This window comes from Macaca fascicularis, chromosome 13 (assembly GCF_037993035.2).
Source record: "Macaca fascicularis isolate 582-1 chromosome 13, T2T-MFA8v1.1".
Classification (NCBI taxonomy): Eukaryota; Metazoa; Chordata; class Mammalia; order Primates; family Cercopithecidae; genus Macaca; species Macaca fascicularis.
The window spans coordinates 101,560,661-101,588,330 of NC_088387.1; the positions used below are offsets into that span (position 1 = coordinate 101,560,661).

A 27,670-nucleotide genomic window follows, 5' to 3' on the forward strand; every position below is an offset into this window, starting at 1 on the left:
CCAAGAAAATGCAGAATATTTACTCCTATATGTATTCATGCTAATATCACAGACAGACAAGAATGATTAAAGTGCTACTTTTTAGGATTACATCATGGCTATATTTAAGGGAGCATCTCCTACCCTGTTCTTTGTCTAGAGTGCTGCCGACCCAAGTGTCTGCAGGGTCCATTTTCTCATTTCATTCAAGTTCTCTGTTCACACAAGCCCTTACCAGGAAGGTCTTTTCAGTGAACTTTACATAAAATAGGCCACCTCTGTCACTGCACAGACTTATCTCCTAAGCTGATTTTATTTTTCTCCATAGCACTTTCTCACCATCTACCATCTATCATCCCAAAAGCTGTATCTCAAGAATAGCTTTTCTGTCTTGTTTGTTGCTCCATCTCTGGCACCTAAAATAATGCCTGGCATAAAGTAAGTAGGTGTTCAGTCATCGTTGAATGAACAAACAAATGAATGAGTTAATTAACTGGGACTTAGAAAACAATGGGAACAACCCAAGAAGGCAGGGAAGGGAAATTCTAAGTCGACAGTGGTGCAGGTTAGAGCAGAGGGTCTAAGAGTCCTGGAAAGGAGGTCTCCAGGAATAATTGACTCAGAAAAATATTGAGTAGAGTTAGGGGGAAAAAAAGGTAACTGTAACAAAAACAAATATTGGAGGACAGAGACTTGTAAAAATGGAAGTGTCGTTCTAGATACCACTTGGCTCAGCAGTGAACAATATTTAGAAGTAAAAGTGTAAGTATATTATTTAAGTAAGAATAGAATAATTCAAAATAAGATATAAACATGTTGAGAAGATGGCAGGAAGGAATGGTAGGGCTGTAAAAGTGAGCTAAATCCTCATCTCTCACAGCAACTCAGCAAGGGTAATAAATAAGTTATCAAGAAATGGCAAGATGATCGTAAGTGTTTAGATGTTTGAAGATAACTAGTGGAAGGACAGCTAAAAGAGTTAAGAGAGGCTTCCTCTAGGAAACGGGTCTAGAAATGGGAAACGATGGAAAAGGAAACTATGGTTTTGCACTAGAACCATTTCTGTGATATTTGATATGAAACTATATATGTGTGTGTGTTACCTTGATAAAACTTTAAACAAGGAAAGTAGAGGAAAAATGTAAAAATTAATAATCTGGGGATTGGGCATGGTGGCTCACATCTGTAATCCTAGCACTTTGAGAGGCCAAGGCGGGCAGATCATCTGAGGTCAGGAGTTCAAGACCAGCCTGACCAACATGGCGAAACCCTGTCCCTACTAAAAATACAAAATGAGCTGAGCGTGGTGGCACATGCCTGTAATCCCAGCTACTCTGGAGGCTGAGGCAGGAGAATTGCTTGAACCCGGGAGGTGGAGGTTGCAGTGAGCCAAGATCGTGCCATTGCACTCCAGCCCGGGCAATAAAGAGCGAAACTTTGTCTCAAAAAATAATAATGATAATCTGGAACTAAAATTACAGATGGTTGAAGCCACAGGGATGGAGGCAGGATGGGAGGAAGGCACGGGGAAAGTGCAAGTATGCTAAGGTCATGCCTTGTTTAGATGCGTAATTCCAGACAGCAAGAGAAAATAAAAAGTAAGTTTGCAGTTCTTAGGTAAGGCTTACCACTAGATAAATAAAAATGGAATTTATACTTTCAGATTGTTAATGAAAATAAATTTGTTAAATCCTGGGTAGGGAGGAAAATTCATCATTCACACTAAAGATAAGAGTCAGAAATAACAAGAAAGCATAGGATATATAAAGCAAGATGACTGGAGTCAGACCAAATAGCTTTGATCTCAATATATATGAATATGTTTAGTCCCTCTATTTAAGAAACAGAGACTTTCAAATTGCATTTTTAAAGAAGTTCACTTACATGATTTCAAGAGACATACTTGAAACAAAATGACAAAAGATTGAAAATGAAGGGAAGGAGAGATGCTGGCAAAAAAAGAAAGCAAGATAACAATAATAATCCCAGTCAAAATGGAATTGAAGGTACAAAGCATTGAATGCAAATGTTCTTACCAGTACAAGAAAGCCACATACATTCATGTTATCTCTGGCTTTCTTCCTCTTTCCTAGGTATTTGACATCTTGAAAGTGAGCATCACTTTGCTTATTTTGCAGCCAATATAATGGGACTAACTCTTATTGAAAACTCCTAGAGATCTTTAAACGTATTTTTAAAAATAAATAATCCTTTTGTTTCCTTTAAAAAAAAAAAAAAAGCCAAGAGATTTTCATGTTAGTAACTGTTTGCATTTTCTTGGCATACATGATTTATTGGTAACAATTTGTGCTTCTAAGCCTTAAATCAAAATAGCACATATTGATCTGGTACAATTGCACACATCATCTGCTGTGGTATCTGACATTGGGCTGTGGAACTGTTAAACTTTTGCTATGGAGAAGCTAGATGAGGTTGGAAGAAGGTTCTTTTAAATGAAATGCTCTTGTTTCCAGAGACTGTGTGCATGTTGCCTGACTCACATTCCTCTGTTGGCCTCACCCGTATCTCTCATCAGATAGCACATGCCAAAAGAAAGGAGGAACATGAATTTACTAAAATTAACTTGAAATTTGTGTTTGTTCTATATATTCTAAATGTTTGACTTTTTATTTTTTAAATGTAGCTAATGCTGCCTACCTTGGGGGCCAAGAAATGATGGAGGTGGTGAAGAGAGATGACGAAACCATAAAGGAGCATTTATGTAAGGTAATCACTTTAGTGCTGTAAGGGGATAGATAAGAAGTAGATGGGCAGATATATTTATGAGGGCAAAGGACTAGAACTAGTTAGAATCTGTAAGACTTTAAGGGTTTGTAGAATGACACAGAGTTCTACTTCCAGTTAAAATTGAAATTATCCTTGAAGGTTGCGTAGAGAGTAGTAAAGCTGATTGCATAGTAACTTAAATATTTTTTATCACCTGTTTTTGTTGAATTAATTTTAGAATCAATACTTCTCTATTTTGTCAATACATTTTAGCCTCTCTAGGCCTTCTACTGAGAAAACTCCATAATATTTATAGAATAAATGAATTATGTTGGAATATAAATGAAACAGTAGAAAATACATTATATGTTATATGACCTCATGACTAGTGAGCCTTTCTTATTCTCTAATGTATTAGAGTAGGAATGTCCTGCTCTGACCCTAAGATCAGTTTTGTGAAATATTCAACATTTGGGAGTTATTCTGCAAATACACACATATTTGGAAGCACCAGTCTCTGAAACTATAAGACTAGGGTTTAGTATATATGTCTAAGGTCACCCTAGAATTTGAATGACTGTGGTACTCCTGTGGCATCATTTGTCTGGCTGTCCATTCTGAGTAGGACAGAGCTGTACTAATACTATAGCCACTAGCCACATGTGGTTATTTGTGGCTAGCCTTAATTGAGATGTGCCATAAGTGTAAAACACACATTGGATTTCAAAAGTTTAGTTCCCCCAAAAGCAAAATATTTCATTAATTTTATATTGATTACCTGCTGAAATGATACTACCTTAGATATAGTGGATAAGTAAAACATATTATTAAAAATAATTTCACCCATTCCTTTATACTTTTTTAAACATTGTAACTAGGAAATTCTAAAATTGCATATGTACCTTTCTTTTATACTTCTGTTGGACAGCACTAACCTTGAACTTTACAATTGGTGCTGAACTATGACACCTGCTGAAATGATCCCTGCTCAGTGGCAAACTCTCACAGGACTCAGGAGCAATCCACAACTGAAATACGAGACAACCCACTGGACTTAGAATGTCTTTATAAACCTTGATACATTTGACTTAAACTTTTCTACCTTGTTAATTCTTAATTCCATAACCTCCCAATACAATTATCTTAAAACAAGAAATGTATATGTTCTTAAAATTTTTTTTTAGAATATTTAAAATATTCACCCGTAGAGGACTTTTGAAAATGCCAGTGTGTTTTTGTCTCATGGCCATAGTAGTCATCATATTTCTAAAATAGCAATTGGCTAGAGATTGAAATTTGGAAACCAGAAGGAAGCCCTCACTAGCCGAAGGGAGTGTGCTGGGGCTTCAGGGGGGCCCTCTCTCCGGGGCTTTCAGCTACTTCCAGTCACTGAGCGATGTGAAAATACAAGAAAAACAGTATTTTATTTTTCATTTAAACTATAAGTGAATCTGTTTCAAAAATGCATTTAAGTTCTTCCAGGTTGGGAGTTCATAAAAACAGCTCAACTCTCAGTTAATAATAAGACTGGCAGATGCTCACTTCCAAAATTCACACTTGCTGAACGACTAGACCCATCATGGGTCAGAGCCTGCCTTACCACCTGTGGAAGCCAGCTGCTATAAAATACTCATCATTTCTGGATTCAGCTTGTGTGTTGTGCTCAGAAAAAGGTCAAAGAAAGGTGCTAACTTATTCCTGTCCTAAGTGAAATCCATATGCAAGTGTAATCATTCCCAGATAGAGGACTGTTCGTGGTAATTATGTCAGGACTGTAAGTTTACTGAAATTTTATGGGGGAAATATGGGGGTATAATGGTAGATGGTAGACATTTCAAGGTTAGTATTAACACACAGTCATAGGACTAAACTTTTTCAACTCCAGGCAATAGTTTTGTTTTTGAGATAGTGTTAAATGTACTTGTAGAATATGGGGAAACAAAGCATTGTTTCATTTAATCACGCAAAACTACCTTGCAGTTAATTCATTATCCTTTCCACCAGCAAAATTCAAGCCCTCCACTAGAATAACACAATTACAGCTCCTAAGTGAAACTAGGTACAGAGAGACAGGAAGTTTATTGCAACTTTTTGTTTCTGTAATAAAAAGAGGAAACATGCTGTAATTTAATATTGGTAGAAGTTGAATCAACTTATGTCCCAATCTGCTTGAGAAAATAAGGAAACTTAAAAGTGCACATAGTTCTAGGAAGATAATGGGCATTGCCTCCTACCTTCCAAACACCCCCAATAACTAGTCAAACTAAAACCAATGTCCAGGATTAGAAGTATTCCTATTTAGGTGTCTTAATCAAGGATATTCGTTCCCATTTCCACCCAAACAAAGGCATTCAGAAACTGCAGAACTATCCAGGACTGTCCAGTGTGAATAGTCGTCGAGCCACACATTTGTTGAAAAATCATTTCCTATATCTCAGTATTCAACTAAAAATAGTTCTGAAAAGTACATCTTTGTGCCATCCAGCCAGAATGTCATAGGAAAGTTAGTCTAAGAATAAGCTTTCTACTGTATCATGCAGACAGTTTTCTACTTCTTTCTCCTCCCCAAGAGAACTATCATACCATAATCTGCAGGCTTTGGTTCTAAATCCAAATTTTCTACCACTGGATTTCCATTTGACACAGGAAGAGAGCTTTTTATATGCTTGAGGAAAATGGGCATTTTTAGCTCTAAAAGATCTGTTGGGCTGATTATCCTCCTTCTGAGGTCCAGTGACTTTATACACAGTATTGGTCATAAAGTAATTTATTTTATTAAAATAATTTTTCTTTCCTGGAGCAAATATAACAGACTCATAGTTGTTTCCAAAGGAGTATACCATGGTTTATGGCATCATAGGTTATTTCTTTTTCCTTTTTTTGTTTTTTTGAGACAGAGTCTCGCACTGTCACCCGGACTAGAGTACAGTGGCATGATCTCAGTTCACTGCAACCTCCACTTACCAGGGTCAAGCAATTCTCTTGCCTCAGCCTCCCGAGTAGCTGGGATTGCAGGTGCCCGCCACCACACCCAGCTAATTTTTTGTATTTTTACTAGAGACAGGGTTTCACCATGTTGTTCAGGCTGGTCTCAAACTCCTGACTTTGTGATTCACCCACCTCGGGCTCCCAAGGTGCTGGGATTACAGACATGAGCCACTGAGCCCAGCCTATAGGTTATTTTGTCATTTAACTAAATCCTGCTTGTCCAGTGTCATCCCCAAGAGGCCTTCCCAGTCCTTGGTTTTGGTTAGATGTCACTTCCTATGTAAAGTTACATTGCATTTATCACACAGTTTTTAAACGATCAGCCTTCACCTTTCCCCACTTTGAGGTAAGAAACTGTGTCTTCTTCATCTTTACATCCCCTAGGGCCTAGCATAATTCATACCTGGTAAACAGTCAATAAATATGTGCTAGAGAGATGGATGGTTGGGGAAGCCATTAATTAGAGTGTGGATTCTAAATCTTTTTTGTGCCATGCATCTCTTTCGCTCTCATAAAGTTTTTGGATTCTACTCACAATGATGTTCTTAAGTGCATAAAATATACAAGATTACAAAAGAAAGAAGTTGTTGGATAATGAGATATAATAGCAGTCAGAATTACTTTTTTTAAATTTGTAATGATGAGTATAAATAATTTTTTAGTTACCTTGAGCAAGTTAGTGTGATTTGAAAATACTTACCATTTTTATAGATGACAAAATATAGGCATTACTAATATTATGGCTTGTTGCCTGTATTCATAATTGAAAGAAATACTAAATTTTGGTTAGAGATTAACAAAACTAAACATGTAAATGTTTCCCAAGTTCACATAACCCCTCCTGCAAACCCCTGCACCTGTACACCGCAAGCAAAGAAGCCCTGCATTAGAGAAACTAGAAAGGGTTAGGTAGCATGATGTTGTGGCTTAGGCACTGGCCTGAGAACAAGAAGTCATGATATGCCACACTAAAGAGACTGTTTTGGGGAGCTATAGAAGGATCTAAGCATGGGGGTAACAGGGTGACAGTCAAAACATTTGACAACCATGTGATATAGGCATTGACCAATCAGAATGTATGCCAGCTATGAACAGCCAGTTCAGGGGCACTAGTTCATATCAGTTAGCCCTAGTGAGACTAACAAATGAGAGGGATTATTTTGAGGGAAAATGTGTGGTATAATACTGGAAAAGGATGAAATATGAGTTGGGGAGCCTGTTTACAAGGCTTTTGTAAGAACTAAGGCATTGGGATTGAGGATGGAAAGATTTAGGAGATAGAATCAAAGGTATTGAGTACTCACAGGATATCGGGGAATGGAGAGGAGGAATCTAAGATTATTTCTCTGTATCTGGACTTGGTAATAAGATAGGGAATATGGGAGGAGAAGCAGCAGCAAGTTATGGGAGATGGCTGAACAAGTGGTTCATTTTAGTACTTGTATTTGAGATGCCAGTGGGACATGCAAGTGGATCTGTGTCTGGCAGGCCCTGGATGTATGGGTATAAAGCTTAGAAAGGTATTTGGGGCTGACTTTTGATTGGGGAGTGATGAGGCTGTAGTTAAAGCCAGGAACATGGGTAATAGCAGCCTAAAGAAGTATACAGAATAAGGAGAGAGGACTTCTAATGATTGATCGTTGGGGAACCCAGCTTAAGGGTTGAGAGGAAGACAAGGAGCCAATGAATGAATAGGATGGGAGGGGAGGTAACAAGGGTGGGAATGAGAACCAGGATGAAATAAACCAAAGGAAGAGAATCAACTGTGCGTTTTCGCCACCCCAGTCCCAGTTTGTCTGGAAGCCTCTGGAGTATTCTCTGTTTTATGAGGCACCTGGTGTGTCGGAGGCAAGTAAGAGGTCAGCACTCCCTTGTTCTGTCACTGTTCTAAGCCATAAGGGATGCATGTCTCATTCATTGAAAAGTGAACTCATGTTTGGTTTATAAACTTGAAGTTTTCATTTCAAACTCACTTAGGGGGGAAATTGTAAACTGCCATGACCACGTTTGGCCCAGGCTTATGGAAACAGCTGGTGTGTGCTACTGCCAGACTGAATCTGAGCATCACTATCAGTAAGTAGGAATCTGAAATTGTTCCAAAGAGAACACATGGAGTGCAGCTTTCAGATGACGTTAGGCAGTGGTGGAGGGGCTGCCTGCAAGGTGGTGCTGCCCCTGTCCCCAGAGGGCCAGGCTAGGCCTACAGTGTGGCTTGGGAAAGGGGCAAGTGTCCTCAAGAACAGGAACTCCTCTGCTATTGCTCTCTCCCCATTCTTCGTAGCCTGCCTTAGCCCAGAGATGTGTGTTGCCTTTGGGAGCAAACCTTGTATAGTTGTTTGCAGATTGGGGCATGCAAATCCTTCTGACATGCACACGTCCTGCCGGGTGCAGCATAGGAAGTGCTCCCTGGACCGGCTCACCAGGACTGCCTTTCCGCCAAGCCTCGGTGTTCTGAAACGGATTGTGTTAGTTCTGCCTGTTTAATTTGAAGCCTGTCCAGAATGTCCTAATCATCCTGAAAATAGATAGGTTTGTTTTTATCTCAGTATTTTGACCTTGAAAGCTTTATTTGGGCAATTCTGTTAACACACCCTGCGGTTCTCCAGTGGAGCCTGGTGACTGAGGGAAAGCAAACGTGCTGGAGAGCCGGGCTCCCAGAGTCTCAGCCGAGCTTCAGACACCAAATCCATCCTTGCTCATGACCCTGCGTAAGTTACTGGACCTCACTGTGCCTCCTTTGTTCATCAATACAATGGTTTAGTAATAGTATCTAGCCTCCTACAGTTATTCCAAAAATATGCTATAATTCAGACCTTGTAATTCAGACCTTATAAGAGTATCCATGCTGGGCACAGTGGCTCACACCTGTAATCCCAGCACTTTGGGAGGCCGAGGTGGGTGGATCATGAGGTCAGGAGTTCGAGACCAGCCTGGCCAACATGGTGAAACCCCATCTCTACTAAAAATACAAATATTAGCCGAGCATGGTGGTGCATGCTTGTAGTCCCAGCTACTTGGGAGGCTGAGGCAGAAGAATTGCTTGAACCTGGGAGGCAGAGGTTGCAGTGAGCCAAGATCATGCCACTGCGTGGGCGACAGAGCGAGACTCTGTCTCAAAAAAAAAAAAAAAAGAAAGAGTATCTGGAATGTACTAAGCATTAAATAAATGTTTTTATTACTATTACAAAGTTAATTATAGCCTAGTTATGCTTCTGAGTACTTTAAAAAGATTATTTGCCTAACTGTTCCTCCTCTCACATCCCCTTTTCAGATATTTTCATTGTGTTAAGGAAAGGTGTTAGTGATGCTGAGTATGTGGCCAAGAGACCCTAGAATGCCCAATGCCATTCTAAATAACAGCCACCACTCTGCATAAGATGCCTCAAGGAGCTGTTGTATAGGAACCATAATGAGGGAAAACACAATAGTACTTGATTTTTACCAAGACTTGGGCCCATTATTCTAGTCCAGAGAAGTCTGATGAACTGGACTTGGCCTTTCTCTCAGTTAGTTGAGTAAAACCATTCCAGTATATCTGCCCCCTTCTTGGGGCACAGATCCAGGGAAAGACAGAAACACAGGAGGAGACTGGCGCCCAGGGCCTCTTACTTTGCCGGAGGGCCTCGCCAGAGGAAAGCAGAGGCCCTGGGTTAGCGTCTCACTGCAGTCTCACGTGAGAAAGAGACAAGCCAGTCACTCAATGGCCTCGTGGCTTGTATGTGGGAGGGAGAGGATCCTGGCCTTTTACATCTTAGCCACACAGAAAGGAGAGTGCTGCTCTGCACACCACTGTATACGCAGATGGTTGTTCCAGCTATTGGAGAGTGAGCCACACAGTGCCCCATGGGACCTACTCCTCCTTTGGCGCTCCTATTCCTGCTGCTCCCCTCAGAGAGAAGCAGGGTTCGTGGGCCGGAAGCATTTGTGTTTTCACCTCCATCCTCAGCCACTTTTTAAAAATCTTTGGAGATTTCCGTTCTCATTTTCTCACGAATGGTAATTGAGCCAGTTAGGAATAAACGGAAGAGAGGAAACAAGGTAACTGGAAAAAATGAAGTCCCTAAACCATCTCCCTTTCTTTAGCAGTTCTGCAAGTTCCTAAAAACAGGGGCTCAGAAAGACTGCAGTGAAATGTTGACACTTTGCAACTGCCTGTGTTCCCAACAGGGATAAGATTTTTAAGTAACTGAAAGGAGATGCTTATATCACAGAATTGGTTTCCTTTAACATTGCAAGATTGGGGCTTACATGTCTTTGACTCTGAAGGGAGGGAAGAGGTAGAAACCTGCTGCTGTCATCCAGACTATCTGGACTCTCCCCAGAAATGGGCATGCATTGGAGGACCTAACAGTTTATATCCTGAGCCCGGGAAAGCTGCAAGGGGATGAAAACAGAAGATAAAGGCGGGTAGGGGGCCCTAGCTGAGAAGTAGGGGGCCTATATATGTAGGTACTAATTTGATCCCTTGGTATGCAACCGACTGCTTTATATCTGACCTTTTGCTTTTTTCACAAACAATGAAACAAGCAAAAAACCCGTTCTAGTGGGAATTATTTCAAAGAAGGAAAGAAAACCTGGAGAAAGCAGGAATGACATCTTTTTCTTAGACCTCTGGAAGAAAGGCCGAGAAGATAGATCTCTCTGAGCATCTGCGTCACTCCTCTTTGGTCACTGTCTCTGGTGCTGGCTTCCTGGTTGCCCTGCCATGCAGTGTAAGCTGCCAGGGAGCTACAGCTGTTTATGAAGTGCTAACAGAAAGCCTTGCATTGCTCAGAAAAGCAGTGGGCATTACCTTCACTGCTGCAGGAACCCACAGGCTCACCCTGTGAGCCCACCAGGAAGAAAAGTAACTCCCAGAGTGTCAGTGTCTTCCTTCATTTGGAAGATGCTCAACCAAGGATAGCCAAAGGGCACTATAGCTTAGGCTCTAGGTCTCCTTTATGAGGAAAAGTAGGTTTTATTATAAAAGTAGAAGCAGAGCATCCACTCCAGGAGCTGACTGTTAGTGGTGGCTTGCCAATAGGGTTGTGCTTCACTGTTTATTTGGTTGGTGACTTACCTTCTACCCCATCTGTCTTTCTCTGCAATCATGTCTGGGGAATACGACATATACATTTTTTAGAAAATGGGTAAGTATATGGTAAAACAACTTTGCTTTAGATTGTAAAAAATGTTTAATACTTATGTATTTTCTGAGCCTGACTATGTCAAAAGCAACTTATCAGAATAGAATATCTTTTCTCGAAGCCTGATTTAAGGTCATGTGGATTCTTTTTCCTTGACCAGGGCACAGCTCCCATGCCAGCCCACCCCACTATTGCCCAGTCTGTGTCGAGGAGCTCCCTTTGTCCTCACCTGTAAAGCAGCAGCCTTTAAGAGTTCCCACTATGTGTAAAGCACTTGATATACTTTGTTTTCCAGTCCTCAGAACTAGCCCACTGGTAACTAGTTCTGTCTTACTTTACAGATGAGTAAACAGGCACAGGGAGGCTAAGTAACTGGTCCAGGGTCACAGCACCAATAAATGGCAGAACCAAGATTCCAGTCCAGGTGGATATGGCTCAGTGACCCGTACAGTCTTAACACTGCACTCACTGCACTACGCTCTTCTGGCTGCATAAGGAGCTTGAGTAGTTTCATAAATTACTTCAGAATAATATAAATAAAATTACTTTACCACACTGTGATATAAAGACATTACGAGAAGCCCTTTCACTCTCAACGTTTACCACCCTGCTCAGGCCTGCACTGTATTACAAAACAGGCAGCCCACAAATTGACTACCTGAAGTAGTCTGTGCCAAGGGCTCATGAAACGGAATTTCTCATTGGAAACATTTCAAGTTGTATTGATGAGATCTCGTTTGTACCAAACTAGACTTTGTGATGAATTATGACTTAAAGAGCTTCTAAAATTCAGTTTATCCATAAAGTTAACAACAACTATATATATATTTTTTCTATATATAAATATATATGCAAAACAAATATATATGCAAATATATATGTAAAACTTTCATTTTATTAGCCCTTTTATTCCTGTAATGCCTGTAGTCCTACTGTCCTATTGAATAGACAGAAATAATTCAGATAGATATTTTTATTTGTGGCTTTTAAAATTTTTATTATTTTAAGATGTTGCTATGTCACTGAAAGTGAGTTTTGTTAGTTATTAGCTAAATCATAAGATGCTTTCTAATATTTCTTTGTTCGTACTATAAGTCCGCTATTAGTAATGCATAAAAGCTCACAACTCCACATGTATACTAAAACAAAGCTTTGTTCACGTTCACTCCCTCAGGGCAGAATTTGGGTTTTCATGCTTTGGGGTCCTGTAGGGCTTTGTCCATACCTCTGTCTGCCTGTTGTGTTTGAGAGCCAGTTTATACAGGCCTGTTCTCTCACCCAGTCTGTGAGCTGCTCCAGGGCAGAGACCGTCTTACACACTTCTGAATGTCAGCCACTTAGCCCAGTACCAGATATGGGATAGATTCAGAGTCATTTTTGGGGCAACTCATTTTAATCTATCAGCTTCAGTAATTCACTGTCCAAAAGTACCCATTTGTAGACCCCCAAAAAGTGGAAGAAAGAGAAAACACGGAGGAGAAAGGACAAACATGGGGACAAGCTGCAGCAACCTGCAGGGATATTTTAGGAGGGACGTGTCTCCTTAGGCACACACTAAAGAGTTAAAGGGAAGTTCATCTATGAGCAAAGAGACCATAGTAACCATAAATCCACTTTCCTGCAGAAAACACAGGAGGAAAAGCTAAAGCGTGGTTCTGGGGAATCAAAATTTAGAACTGAAAAAGTTACATTTTGTGCTTAATAGAAAACAATGGGTTACTTAACATGACAATTTGGAAACAGAAAAGTTTCTATCACAATGATGTATACTTTTTATCAACTCTCATGAGTACCAAAACAAGTGCTAAGGAGAAATACACTACAGGAAATAATTTATTTTCTTCTAAACCTTTGAATGTAAACATCCTGCTGATTGCCTGTGATTCTTTGTTAACAATACCAGTACTTTCACAGCGGTTATCACCCCCATGACACACAGTGCCTCAGAAGAGCTACATAGACTGTGAGAAGGCTTTAAATAAAGGTAGTTAGTTGGGAAGGCTGGGTGCTGTGGCTCATGCCTGTAATTTAACTACTTTGTGAGGCTGAGGTAGGTGGATCACTTGAGCCCAGGAGTTGGAGACCAGCCTGGGAAGCATAGGGAGATCTTGTCTTTACAAAAAAAATTTAAAAATTAGCTGAGCATGGTGGCATGCAGTTGTGGTTCCAGCTACCCTGGAAGCTGAGGTGTGAGGGTCACTTGAGCTCAGGAGATCAAGGCTCCAGTGAGCTGAGATCACACCACTGCACTCTAGGCTGGGCCCAGAGTAAGACTTTGCCTCAAAATAAATAAGTAAATAAAAATAAAGATGGCTGGGTTAGCTCCTGTTGACAACTCTCACACTCTGTTAGTTTTCATATCCAGTTTAAGACCTGTCAGTTGTCAGGTTTTGTGTTTTTATAACATGGGTCTATTTACTGGAATTGTAAATAGTAGCAAAAGGTACAGGTTAGGAATGTTGTCTGTGGATTTGTAGCCCAGCTCTTCAATGCAGAATTGCTTGAAATAAGCAGGTTAATCTTGCTAAGCCTCAGTTTCCTTTTCTGTAAAATATGGGTACAATACTTTCCTTAGAGTATTGTTGTGAGGATACAACAAGATAATACATGTAAAGTGCTTACTTAGCACAGAGCCTGGCCATTACTCTCAGCCCATCAGCTCATCATGTTGCATTGCGATTCATTTTTACATACCATTAAATAAGAGTATGCACTGTTAACCACTATGTTTTTGGTGTCCAGTTGTTTCTCTTTCTTTCTACTTCACCCCTCCTCCCCCATCCCCCGCCAGTGCCACCACACACTCCATACTTTCTCATTTTCCTGTCCAGGGCTGCAGGTGCAGAGTCCTCTGGTCAGATCTATTGCCTGTGATTTATAATTTATAGGGAAAAGGAAGTATCTCAAGCCAGTGTACGTAAAGGCATTAGATAACCACGTGTTTTACTTGTAAGCCAAGACTTTCATAGGAAGCCCTTTAGAGAATATAGCCTGAAAAAGAAATAGTAAAAGAAAACAAAATTTTAAAAAATGTGAGCCCACCATCATCAGTTGGGCGTTTAACCGAATGGGGCCCACTTCAAACGGTTAACAATTGTAGAGAATTGAGAAATAAAATCAGATAAGCATACGGGAGGTCTAGACTCCTCACTGTTCTGCTGTCTTGAACACTGACACCACTCTTTGTTGAGGTTCCCAGCACATGCCTTGGACATGTGCCCCATAATTACTTGGACATATTTGTCTCTTGATACCCCGAGGTGGGTGTCAGGTCCCTTAATCCATGTTGATCACCCCTGCTCAAATCACTGCTTTAACTGCATGCACAGGGATGCTCAGTGCTGAGGGCTCATCAAGCTGGACTTCTCATTGGAAGCATTTCAAGTTGTAATTGCATCACAGAAAAGTAAATGGTACGTTCTTCATGGAAACAGTCTGAAATGTCAGGCAGAAAGCAACAGTGGTGCGTAGTGACGCTCTTCTTGTCGAGGAGACTGTATTAGATGAGGTCTTTTCTATCTGGCTTTCCTTTAAGCTGACTGCCATTATCATAGGACTTCACACTGTAGCTTGTACTGGAGTGAGGGTCCTAGAGTAGCTGCCTCAAGGTCCAGAGATTTTGAGGCGAGAGCATGCCCTGGAGCAGAGGAACAGAACTGATGGGCATGAACCCAAGTCTGACTTTCCAGATTTCTCAGCAGTGTTCCCTGTTCTGAGGAAGTGCTGAGTTAACTGCATAGCGACTGTTCCTTATCCTATTTCCTGAATACAATAGAAAAGATTGCTGGTGGTAAGTGTAGGGAGTAGCTTAGAGAGAGCCTAATGTTGTCAGCACTATTGGTAGATAATTGATACCTGCAAATAGTTTGTACTCTTGACAGTATTTCAAGGCAAAGCTATAGTAGGGTAGTTGCTGAGAGATCCTGGGAAACTTGTTTTTCTACTACTGGACAGGATGGTCTCCCACTGTTTGTGAGGTTGCAGCATTTTAGAGCTATGGAAGGAGCTGAGACCAGGAGGAAGAACCAGGCAACTGCTAGGCCCTCACACTCTCCAGGAAACAAAAGAAGTTCTTACTCTGCTAAGAACCATGGCAAAATGAATTTTGGCTTTAGGGGCTTTGGAATGCCCGGAAATGGTTGGAGTAAGGAAAAGTAGGAGAATGTGAAGAATGAATTAAGTGATAAATCTGTAAGTTGCAGGCCCTCTGCAGCGTGCAAAACTGGAACCCCAGGTAACAACCAAGAAAACCTCCATGAAGCTGGAATACTGTGCAGTCATAAAAAAGAATGAGTTCATGGCCTTTGCAGGGACATGGATGAAGCTGGAAACCATCATTTTCAGCAAACTAACACAGGAACAGAAAACCAAACATGGCATGTTCTCACTCATAAGTGGGAGTTGAACAATGAGAACACATGGACACAGGGAGGGGAACATCACATACCAGGGCCTGTCGAGGGGTAGGGGGCTAGGGGAGGGACACCATTAGGAGAAATACCTAATGTAGATGACGGGTTGATGGGTACAGCAAACCACCATGGCACATGTATACCTATGCAACAAACCTGCACGCTCTGCACATGTGTCCCAGAATTTGAAATATAATTTTAAAAAAAGGAAACCTCCATGAAGCAATTCACAGTAAGTCTGCTACTTGAGGTTTACTTGTTCATAATTTACTCTCTGGAGTAAATTTTTTCCTCTATAAAGTGTTTTTAACGAACTCTCTCTTTAAATATTGGTTAAGACATCATGTTATTGTAATAAAGACCATTGTTTTTGTAAGATCAGTCTCATCTGTCCCATATTCAGGTCATGGATTTAATAATTGATACACTAAAACTATCCAGTAAGCAATAACGCCTGTTTCCCCGCACCCTCTTCCCCCACCACTTGATCCCCTCCAATCCCTCTTCCTGTTGTGGCCAGAGCGGTTTTCCTGACATAGGGACCTGAGCATGTCACCTCATTGTGCAGTCTTTTTTTGCTTGTGGACTTCAGGATAAAGTGCAACCTCCTTGGCGTGCATAGAAAATGCTGTCCATGACCTCATCCCTTTCCGCCTCTCCAGTCTTATTTCCCACCACCCTATATTCCAGCCATGTGGAATTCCAGTTCCCCACACATGCCATGCTCTTTCAAGCTTTGGTTTGCTTGGTCCTCTCCCCACAGTGTGCTTCCCCAGCTTGAAGACTCAACTCTGGCATCAACTCTGGGGCATCTTTCCTGCCCACCACTTCTGACCAGCTGTGCCTCACCTGAGCTCTCAAATTGTTTTGTGTACATGGGGTCCCCTTCTCCCCTCCCCCAAGACTGTCTTATCTCTATGTTCCAGGTTCCTAATACAAAGTAGGTGTTCCATGTGTATTTGCTGATCCAAGGAATGAGTAAGCAATTCAGGGAGTGAGGGAGCACATTTGGTATATTAGGGAAGCTGCAAGTGACTACAGCTGGCCAGCTAGGAGCTGGAGCTGGGCACAACTCTTTCTTTCAGTGATAACAGAGGTCAAAGGATCTTTAAGATTTAGTTCTTGGTTTTTGTAGAAATTGCCACTATCTATCCTTCGGAATATAAGATATTGCTTTTTCGCCTTTATTTTTAGAACTAACAGAACTAGAACATAGCAGTTTTTCAGTGAAACACAGCAGCCTAGAGCAATGTATACACACATATCACATGCAGGTTTAGGTAGATATCCATTCAGGGTCTTAGTAATGCCACAGAGGAGGCTCTGTCTCCATTCAGCTGCTTGCTGTCAACTAAAGTATGATTATTGCACTTCCCCACTGAATCAACATACAGGCTGCATAGAATCTTTTCTTAGGATTCTGATCACATTTCATCAGCTACATTGGAAAGCCTGAGTCTATCTGATCCATGTTTGTATTCATTCAACAAATATATCCCATATGACTACCATGTGGCTATTTGGAAACAACTAAGTTTATTAACTGGTCATTAGTCATTTGGTGACTGTGTCTCAATAACTCTCTTCGTCATCCTCACCGGCCTTCATTCCAGTGTCCATCCCAACCTCAGTACACAAAACTTTCCTGGTAAGTCCTTTCAGTGAATTATGAGGGATCTATCACACAAGAGTCTCCCAGCATGGGTATCTTCCCACCAAATTCTTCTAAGTGCACCCCTGTACATTGCGAAGCCTTGCTACCTTGAGAGAGCCACACTCTGGAGAGCGCTTAGGGACTAGCTCGCAGGGCCAGGCATAGGTGCTGTCCTCAGAGCACTGCCGGCTGCTGGTGTCATATCTGTGTCGGGAAGGGAATGTGTTTTCTAATAAAATGTTTTTGTCTTGTCTTTCAGCTTACATTTTATTATGGTACTATAGATCCTTGGTGTCCAAAAGAATACTATGAAGACATTAAGAAAGATTTTCCAGAAGGAGACATTCGACTCTGTGAGAAAAACATACCTCATGCTTTCATCACCCATTTTAACCGGGAAGTGGCAAACATGATTGCTGACTCCCTAAAGGATGACCTGTCCAAAATGTAAATTGGCCTGAGGAACAAGCCCCCACTGCCAGTACATGGAGGCAGTCGGTATACTAGACTTAGTAGGTAAATGTTTAATTTTGAAGACTGCTACTAGAAATGAAGAAAGTGAGAACCCTTGTCTTACAAACCATCTCTCAGCTCGCCATGTTACAGGCTGAAGTAAACACAGTTGATGAATCATTCCATAGGTTTAACCATACATTTTCCAAGACTCAGGGAACACAGTGATCTACACAGAGTCTCATGTTTGCACGAGATGCCCAGTGGCACCATATGGTTTATTTTGGTAGGCGGGATCTTTGCAGATGAAAAAAAAGTCTACATGTACTTGATTTTAATTGAATTACATTGTAGAATAGGCTCTTCTGGAGGAAATTATGAAATACCTACTAGAAAATGTAAAAGAAATCAGTGAATGTTAAGAGTATAGTTAGACATGTGAAGTGTATGTGATTATGACAAGGATACACTCACGTTCCAGGAGCAGGAAGTGAACCTGGGTCTCCTTTAAGACAGAAGACGAAGCTGAGCCCAGACTAACCTAGCATAGATCTTGGCTGAGATAATCAGTGTGACGTCTAATGTACCTGCACTAACAGAGAATAAGGTTCACCAGACATTACTGTGGTCAGCTAACCAGATAAAGAGTTGTTGAAGGACCCCAACTGTGCCTCCTGCCACAAGACAACCAGCAAGTTCTATGGTGAGCCTTAGCCTGCCAGGTTGTAAGCTCCCTGCAGGCTCCTCCTCTCCAGATTCAGGATGGTGAGGCACTGGGCTGTCCCGAAGCAGGTTTGGATGTGCCAACATGCAGTTGCTCCTTCTGTAATTCTTGTAGTAAAACTCTATTAAAGACCATCAATGAGCCAAATAGTGTGCTAGCCATCAAGGATAGAGTTCTTAGCTACTTAATGATTCTTTTCTTCTGGAAATCTTCTAGTGAATAATTTTTAAAAGCATCTTTTAAACTGCTGAGTAAAGCATTACCATACATTAGTTCTCTATTTCTGCATTAACTTCACTTGCTGGAAAGAAATTTTGTTAATGAACCAAACTCAGCCATTAAGTTATGTGAATTCACCTTCTCTAGACACATTGAGGTCTGGCAGAGAAGACACATGTTCCCTGGCCTAGAGTGGGCTGACAATATTGCTGCCTCCTCTAAATTGACTCAATCATAAGAAACACATACTGCAGTGACAGTTGATGATGTATCAGAAATATTCCTTTTTCTCCTAGAGGAAATCCCTCATGGCATTATCATTCCCTAAGGACAACGAGATGTCCCTCCCCTCAAAACCTAAAGCCCCCTGATGAAAGATTCAGCTCTGATTTGCTGCCAACTTACTGCTTAGTGCTCAATGAGTTACTGTGCTTTGGCATAGCTTCTACATCACAGCAAGTAACTTCTCAGAGGGGAAAAGCCAAGCTCTAGACAAGGAGTGCTATTAGCCCAAGGGAAAGAGCTAATAGATACACAGGCCATAAGCACAGGGCTGCACACACAGCCTTTATTGGCATCTGCATGAGAGGCCTAGAAATTGGATATTAGAAACTAGGAATCATGGCTCTGAGTGCCTTGCATACAGGAGATACTCACTAATACTAAATCAAGGCACATAAACAATACTGGGTAAATCATACCTACCAGAATAAAGAGTAACATTCAGAGCTTTTCTTTTAGCTGTTATTTTAAACATTACTCCATATTTCAAAAGTCTGCATGTATGAAATTGTGTCTTATTTCTGGTTTTTAGAGCCTAAGAAAGATACTGGTTCTTAATTTGTATTTATCATCTGAGCACCAAATTAATTTTTGAAATAAATGTTTTACCAGCCTTTCTGATCTCATCTGGCCTGATCTCTGGGTTGGGAAGAGAGGGTACAATTTGAGCAGTTCTCCTGAGTTAGACTGAGCTCAAAGTCTCTCTTTTAAAATGAAAAGCCACCTTTCTCATTGCTTTTTTCATAGGTGGAAGAATCAGATTTCAAGAGACTGAAGTTCATTCTGTTTCATTAGGGATTAGACTAAAATGGACAGTGGATGAAATCCATTTTCCAGAAGCAGCTCTGGCTATATGTCCCAGTCAACCACATAGATGGTCTTTGTGAAAGTTTTAACTTCCTGCAGAGTTACCTAGTGCTCAGCGACTGAGCCTTGACCATGCCCATGTTTGTTCCTAGTCTGTTCTGAGCCATCAGAATCTCCACAAGCCCGCTGTGGCTTGTGTGGCCTGATGTCCATGGCCACCAAGGGCCTCTCACCATACGCTTCTCCACTCAACCTTTGGAGAGACAGGGACCACCAAAGGCTTGATTTTTCTTCATCCTACATTATATTTAAAACAAAACCAGGCTGGGTGCTGTAGCTCACACCTGTGATCCCAGCACTTTGGGAGGACAAGCTGGGAAGATCGCTTGAGGCTAGATGTTTGAGACCAGCCTGTGTAAAAAACAAGACCTCTGTGTCTAAAATAATTTTTTAAAAAGAGCAAAAAAAATAAATAAATAAAAATATTTCAGATTAAAGGAGACTAAAGAGACGTGACAATCGGACACAACATCTGATTGTGAATTGGATGTTTTTGTTATAAAAGACATTGTTGGGACAATTTGCACAACTTGAATGAGGTCTGAAGATTAGTTGGGAGTAAGATGCCACTGTTAATTTTCTGATTTCAGTGGTTGTACTGGGGAGAAGTAAGAGAGTGTCCTTGTTTGTACTAGAGACACGGAAGTATCTGGGGGTGAAGGGCATCATGTCTGTTTACTGTCAGATGGTTGAGGGGAAAATAATGTTCTTTGTACTTGCAGATTTTTTGGAAGTTTGAGATGTTTTAGAATTTGTAAAAATAATTATTTTAAAATCCCACCATGCTATCTCCTGCATCGGTGTCTCATTGCTTCTTTTCCAGAAAGGCTATTTCCTCTTGTACACAGTAAATGAAGACCTGGGTTCAAATCCCAGATCTGTCATTTGTTAGGTTTGTGACATAAGACTTCACCTCCCTGCTCCTTATTTTTTTTAAGGGAGATAAAATGAGGTCATGCATATAGCATTTAGTATGTTGCCTGGCATATGGTAGATGCTCTATAAAATGGTACCTAAAGGAGGACAGCAAACGTGTTTTTCCTTTTTTCCTTTCATTTCTCTTCTCTTTAGTATAGCGGAGGACCCTGTGGTATCTCAGTCCCTGCACTGTTTCACCAGGCTTGTAACTTGATTCCAGCAGTCAGCATTTTGGCTCTTACGCAGGGATAACACTTGCTCACCTGGCTTAGCTTTCTGGCCTCAGCCCATGTAGGCCTCCCTGCACACAGCCCAGGATGTTCTAACGTCGATTTAGAAAAGATGTGGGAAGCAAAGCATTTCTTAGGTGGCATGAGACATCTCTGTGCCTGGCCTTCTCTTGCAGAAGAGAAGAGGCAAGGATATATTTGGGCTGCTCCTTCCCTTGGGGGTGGGCCTTAAGGAGAGGTTGGAGGCTGGGACTGAGTGTGCTCTGTGAACAAATGCATCTGTAGGGCCTTGAATGAAGCTCTTCTGCAGGAATGCTGAGGACAGCGAAGCTCATATGAGTGTTCTTCTAATCACTTTTTAAGAGGACTGAAATTTCTGCCTGTGCCCCATACAGACATGGGTAAGTGATCATATTGGCCCAGGTGAGGAGTATCTGTAGGACATGGGTCTGGTCCTTCCCACCAGGCTGAAGGCATCTCTATAGCAAGACTAGTGTCACTGAGTGTGATGCTGGGTGAGCATCCTCAGAGCATGAGTGAGAGACAGAGAAAGCTCTGGGTGGTTCTACAGTTCTATAAAGAGAAAGCTCTTGGAAAAGAGAAGAGGATGAGGTTGCCCCTAGTCCTAGAACAGGTAGAACTTGGATAGGTGGTTTGGAGTGGATGAGAGCTAATCCAGATAAGGATTATCTCTTACCCCCGCTGCTCACCCCTACACCTTTACAGTGTCTCAGTTAGGCCTCCCAATCCTGTGATGTTCTCACTATGCCCATTATACACATCACCACTGAGGTGCCTTGCTAAGGACCTCACAGCTAGTAGATGACAGAGCTGGAATTCTGCTGTAGTTGCATGTGTCCTCCAAAGTTCCCAAGGCAACTGCTGGGAGGTGGGTCCTAATGGGAAGTGTCTGAATCATGAGGGCCCTTCCCTCCTGAATGGTTTAATGCCAGTAATAAAAAGGCATGCTATTAGGCTGCGAGTATGATCTGTTGTTCTACATGCTCTCTTGCTCTTCCACCTTCTGCCAGGGAGGATGCAGCACAAAGGTCCTCACCAGATGCCAGCCCCTCAATCTTGGACTTTCCAGCCTCCAGAACTGTAAGAAATAAATCTCTTCTTTATAAATTACCCAGTCTCTGGTACTCCATTATAGCAACAGAAAATGAACTAAGCCATATTCCAATTCAGGCCTCCACTCCAGAGCCACCACTTCATCCCCTCTTTCCACTGCATCATGCTGCCTCCTGGAGGCCACAGGGGGCAAGCCTAGCAAAAGTGGAGAGCCGGCAAAGAGAGCCAAAGGGCAAATGAGGATCCGATTGACAGAGGAAGTGAAGAGTAGACAGTTGGTAATAAATGAGTAGTTTTAAAAGAATGAAAGCTATAACAGAGACCAGTTTTCAAAGGGCAAAAAAATGCATAAGGCAGTGGATTGAGAAAAAGCAAGCCCACATACTGGGAGTCAGTGCTGTGGCTGCAGTCACATGGCCGGCACCTCTGCAACTCTTCCATAGCCACCTGGTCTCATGCCAGGCACGGGAGCTTCCTGTGGGCTCCCCTGTACAGGAATCACTGCTCCAGCTTTGATAACACCCATCCTCTACCCCACCCCATGAGACATGGCCCAAAATACCAACTGTTCCTGCCTCCCAGAGCAGTCCTTCCCACCCTCCCACGCCCTGCCAGCCTTCATGACCCCTGGCCTGGCCTGTGTCTACTGAATGACTTATCATTGCTGCGGGAATTGTGTCTCTGAAGTCTATTCCTCCCTGCTTCCACCAACACCCCTTCCCTCAGGAGAGTCCTAGAAGATGGCCTTCTGTCTTAGTCATCTCTGTACTGTCAGGGCATATCGAATATGGGTCCTAATGGGAAGTGTCTGAGTAATGAGGGCCCTTCCCTCCTGAATGGCATACCCTGCTATTCAGGGTAGTCTATAAATTTTGTTATCTAAATTAATAAAAAGTTTATACCATGCCTAATAGGCAAGCTATGAAAAAGTGCAATTCTCACATTGGATCAGACTACCAGGAAATCACATCTCAGGGCTTCTTCATCTTAAAACTGACACATCAGTGGGAGTGCAGACATGGACACTTGCTCTTTCATCCCTTAAGTGTTTCCCCAGCAGAGCTGTGCACAACTGGGTCAGATAGATTCAAGGATGTCTGAATCCTTGCAGACTGTTTGTGTCTGGCACTGGGGGACTGCAAGGAAGCAAGGCCACTATCCCTTGTGTCCCATTCATCTTGTCTGATACGGCTGCAACTGTTACTTCCATTCTTCTACAATTAGAAAACCTCTGGAGTTTGGGTATTAGCAACTACCAAATATGTAGTTTATTATTTGCTGAGCACTAACCCCGCGCAGCACCCCAAATGGGAATTACAGCAACAATACACATGACTGTGCTCTGGGATAATCGAGCATTTTCATTTTGTGTTGCATTCCTCAAACATTCTGGCAAAGGGGCCTGTGCTGACCTCCCCACACAGGGATAGATTTCCTTGCTGCGTAAGTCTATGGGAAAATTCCTCTTCCCTGGGATGAGAATGTGACCCTGTGACTGGGCGCCCATTACAGTCAGGGGGCGCGGTGCACCTGCAGGGTCTCCCTCCCTCACAGAGGGACTAGAATCCCGCCTCTGCAAATCCACCCAGCTCAGGCTCTGCAGAACATCTGGGCTTCCTCCTACTACTGGCCACTGCGAAGGGCTGCGCACCTGCATGTGATTAGGACTCGGCAAACACCCACAGCCTACAGGGCTGCATGCTGGTGGCACATCACAGTGGACAAGTTTCTCTCCAGATCATTGTCCCTTCTGAGCAGATAGTCACAGGGTTCCTAGGGCACAAGAACACATGCATCCATGACCACGTTGGGCACCACCATCAATGGAACAGCAGTTGGAGGCATCTCTGCCTTGGCCTGCTTGGAAATGAGCAGGCATCAGAGGCAGATCCAGGACCTGACAGGACCAGGGAAGGAGTGGAGAAGTCAGTCTTAGCCGCCTTTACCATTAGTCATGGACAGGCCTTTTAGATGTGCTCTTATCAGTGTCTGGGAAATTAGATAAAATTTTAAATGCCATCCCCGACTTTCCTTTCTCTCTGTGACTACTACTCTACTGAATGTGTACTCTAACCACAGAATGCTGTGGTAGGTCAAATGGAGACTGAAAAATAAGAAAATGAAAAAAGATGCTTATAAACAAAGCATGACAAGACCTTCCAGTTTTCAATGACACGGTCGTAGAACTTACACATTTATTTTACCTGCCAAATGAGTTAGTTGAAAGGGGAACACAATTTTTCTTCCAAAGAAAGAGACTCCTTTATTTAGTAATATGAAATGGAGTAGTGAAAAGAAAGCAGGCTTTCTTGATCTTTCACCAGAAAGTCACATGACCATAGGAACCTGCATTAACAAACTGTGGCCTATTGGATTCACCATGAACATGGGCTGCCATCACTGACGAAAAGGTGGGTCACTCCAGCAGGCTCCATATCCCAAAAGAGGTAATCCTGGTAACAAGTCACTAATAAGGCTAAGTCCTTGTCAACTTCCTACAGTTGCTGCTCTGTCGTTAGTCTTCTCCCAGAAACATTTAAGGAACACATTAAATAGATTTCTCCTTCATCTGTAGGCAAAAGTCAGGTGCAAGAGCTGGGATAGCAACAGATGCTGTGTGGTTGATCCTGTCCTGCTGCATCCTTCGTGGTGTCACCGAGCACAGGCTTTTGTACTTGTCTCGAAGAGTACTGGGCAAAAAAGGCCCTGTCAGATTTGCTGTAGGACCTTATTGGGTTCTGTGAAGTATGTAATTGGCCTTGCAGAGGAAGCGGCTTCCAAGGGACTTTATACCTTGGGATTTCAGAGACTTAACTGTGCAGCCTCCAGGAGGGGAGGGCTCATGCTTTCTGGAGTGAGACAGGTCCCGCAGCAGCCTGAGATGTATAAACACAGAAAACCTGTCCACTCAAACTGCATTTGGAATGAGAGCACTCGCTCTACACATTATCATGCTCACTTCCCAAAGAGAAAATGTTTTCCACTGCATTTTGGCCTCCTTTCCTGAACCCAGGCTTGATGTTTTTTACCTTGCTGTGCAGTGACTTCATGCCATGTGAGGCTGTGTGCAGCAGCATCCTATGCAGTTTCGTACCAGTCACCAAGACCCAGGGTGCGGCCCCCCATGCCAGAGGGCCCCAGCCTTACACCTGATCTGACAACACAGGAGAATGATCGCAGGGAATGATCGGCACAAAGGCAAGTAGAGCCAGGCCTGCTATGTCACTCCCACTGTTAAAATGCAGTCAGTCCTAATGCCTCAATAGCTGGCCGCTATTCTATTAATGAGTTGAGGACTACAGTAACACAGAAAGGCTGAGTAACAAAAGCTGAAAATGTTTTCCTTTAGAGACCAGTCATGAGCGGTTTTATGAATCAAATATTTAATCAACTTATCTGTACAAAATATTAAAATGGTTAATGAAGAGTATACAAGCACGTTTAACAAATATATACTGCTATATAATAAGAAAAATAGAGATTGCTGTTTTACATGTCATTTACATTTCACTATGTACAATCTATTTAAATTTGAGAATACATATACACATAGGTTTCTACCAGCCCTGGGAGGGCTCCCTGCTAGCTGGCCTGGGCATCGGCAACACCTCACGACGTCAGCTTGCGTTGCCCAAATAAACACCCAGGCCAGGCAGCAAGGAGACAGCCCAGCCTGCAAGCCTCGGAGTTCTGCTCTGGCTACACCAGCAGGAAGAATGCTGACGAAGGAGATTTCAGTTTGCCTTAAATGAGTTTTTAATGTCCCCCCACACCCCAATCTCATTACTCCCAAGCCAAGAAAAAGTGGGTGTCACTGCAAAGCGAAAGGACTTCTATCCCCTCACCAAAATAATTATTTTTGTCTTTAGCTGCTGAGGAAATGGTGTGTTGAGCCTTGATGGCATTACCAGCACTTTGAGTTTTACCATTTCCTTAAAATCACGGTACTGGAATCAGATGAAATTTGCTTTTTAAGCTGCAGGCCACTCGTCACGTGCAGAATTCTGCTGCCCACCCAAGGCCTACTTAAACAGCATCATTTTGTAAGCTGGTACAGGAACTCTGCAACAACCTTCAGAGAAATGATCTGCTGCTTTATTTGTATGCAAAAAGAAAAAGACTTTGTCCAAACTTTTCAGAACCCCTATTGTCATCTGCTGAAAGGGCAAGTTGTAGTTAGCATGGTAATCCTTGTAAAAAATGCATTAACTTTTCATTTAGGGTGAAATGCTTCTAGCTAAAAGACCGAAAGTGACTCAATTATGATTCTTTGTCAAAGAAAACATAAAAGTTGTTTGCATTACAGTGTAAAGTGAAATACAAAAATAAAATTATTCTAAGGATGCTCATGTTTAATCCATGATTTATCCAAGGCAGAGAATGCCAGAGAATGCCTCTCTTGAGAGTCTCTGTTCCTGGCTTAGAACACGTGAGTATTTCCCCGCCAGAAAACACATTTTATCCTGAGCTTTCTTTCTCACTGAACTGCGTCATCATTTTTTAAACAGAATGCTAGAGGGCTGACTTTGAGTCTGACAGGCCCTGACCCAGGAAATGAGCCCTGCTTGTGGGCATCCCCTTCCTCAAGCCAGCCTACTCACCCCAAGCCCAGCTGCTGCTGCCCCAGGCGAGGGGAGGATGCAGGACACATGTGCATTGTCTGGCCTTGGCAGCCCTCAGTCACTCAGAGATAAAAAGGCGCAGGCAAGGGGAGGCCCTCAGCCCCACCTGGTCACTGCTTTTTGGACTCATTCACCAAAAAATCCAGGCATGGGCTGCCCATGGCCCATGAGAGATCTCCCCAGGATGACCTGTGAGTACTGAAAAACAGAGAAAAGGTGTGTGCAGTTGCACCAGCTCACCAGCTTCAGTGCTGTCCCTTCCCATCTTGCAGCTCAGGAAATGTCCTCGAGGGAAGTTTAGCCCCGTGTACTTCGGATTAGTTCCTGTCTCCTAATTCAGCAGGATGCCTGTGAACTAACCTTACTCGGAAGTCTCGCTTTGGTCAGCCATGGTTCTAGATTCTGGCAGCCAAAGGTCTGGGCAGGAGCTAGATGCAGAACTGGGTGTGGCTGTTGCCACTGCTGGTCAGATGGAGCAGTGCAGGTATTCTGCAGAGAAGACAGCTACGTACCCACCTCCTGCCGGGCCAAATCTCCAGCCCCCACTACGTGGCACTCCTGTTGGCCCACAACACAAAAGGTCATGAAACAGGAATGCAGATGCAAAGCAGCTGGCCACGCCCTGGCAGCTCTGTACCACTCTGCCGGAAGTGGCCTGGGTGTGACAGTCAGAAGCTTCTCCTTGTTGTTCTAGACAGTTTATCTCAGCATCCCCTGACATAGAAAAGGGATTAAAAGTTTCTGTAATACAGCTTCTACCAGGTGGCCCTCTCTGGAGTGAAGCATTTCTAAACTAGCAGAAGGAAGTTCATCTGACAAAAAAAGTGAAACGGTACTTCTTATATCGTCACCGAGCTGTCCTGCCAACAAATTCACCTGACTGTACAGAAACACGTCTCTCCGGAAGTTTCTGTGACTGCTGCAGCCCCCCTGCCATTGTCAGGGAAATGTGTGAGAGAAACCAGCCCTTTCTGTTGTCACAGACACATGCGCACCATGCACAGATGCTAGAAGGGGCCTGCAAGCTCTGCACAGGAGGAGGAAGTGGACCGCCGCATGCTGCTCTGCTGCTCTAAGGGCGTATTTTTGCTTTTTCAGCAACTGTGAGCATAACTTGAAACTCGGTCTGATTTTTCAGTGACTTCACACCCATTTTTCAATGACCACCCATCCTGGGTTGCTCTGCTGTAATTGCTCCTGCCACTATGAAGCACCAGCCCAAACTTTGCCCAGCCAAAGGCCTGTCGCCAAGTTGCAGGCCACAAGCCAAGCTCTGGTTAAGGTGGGTACCTGCAGGTGATGGGCAGACAGCACCCATGAATGATGATCAGAGCTCATGTGGCAACTTCTGGGCCCTCAGTCACCCCTCTGATTCACTAGGCCAACTCTCAACCC

General features: G+C 42.7%; 1 protein-coding gene and 2 long non-coding RNA genes across 7 annotated transcripts in view; 2 read left to right on the plus strand and 1 right to left on the minus strand.

Moving 5' to 3' along the window:
- LDAH (lipid droplet associated hydrolase) overlaps positions 1-19,178 on the plus strand; it is a 151,823-nt gene extending 132,645 nt beyond the window's left edge. For all 5 annotated transcript variants that reach the window (XR_012422641.1, XR_001484632.3, XM_005576468.4 and 2 more), the window contains 2 exons: positions 2,624-2,706; positions 17,146-19,178. Coding sequence is in view for 3 of the 5 variants with exons in the window: in XM_005576468.4 (XP_005576525.3) it covers positions 2,624-2,706; positions 17,146-17,337 (275 nt within the window). In the remaining 2 variants the exon portion in view is untranslated. The remainder of the gene's footprint in view (positions 1-2,623; positions 2,707-17,145) is intronic.
- A 1,671-nt stretch (positions 19,179-20,849) lies between these two features.
- Positions 20,850-25,996, plus strand: LOC141408373 (uncharacterized). Its single transcript, XR_012422643.1, has 3 exons — positions 20,850-20,980; positions 21,611-21,680; positions 24,695-25,996. It is a non-coding gene; the product is annotated as an uncharacterized lncRNA (long non-coding RNA).
- On the minus strand, positions 23,823-26,824 carry LOC141408372 (uncharacterized). The gene is made up of 2 exons (XR_012422642.1): positions 26,516-26,824; positions 23,823-24,529 (listed from the first exon to the last, which is right to left on the minus strand). It is a non-coding gene; the product is annotated as an uncharacterized lncRNA (long non-coding RNA).
- Positions 26,825-27,670: the final 846 nt, after the last annotated feature.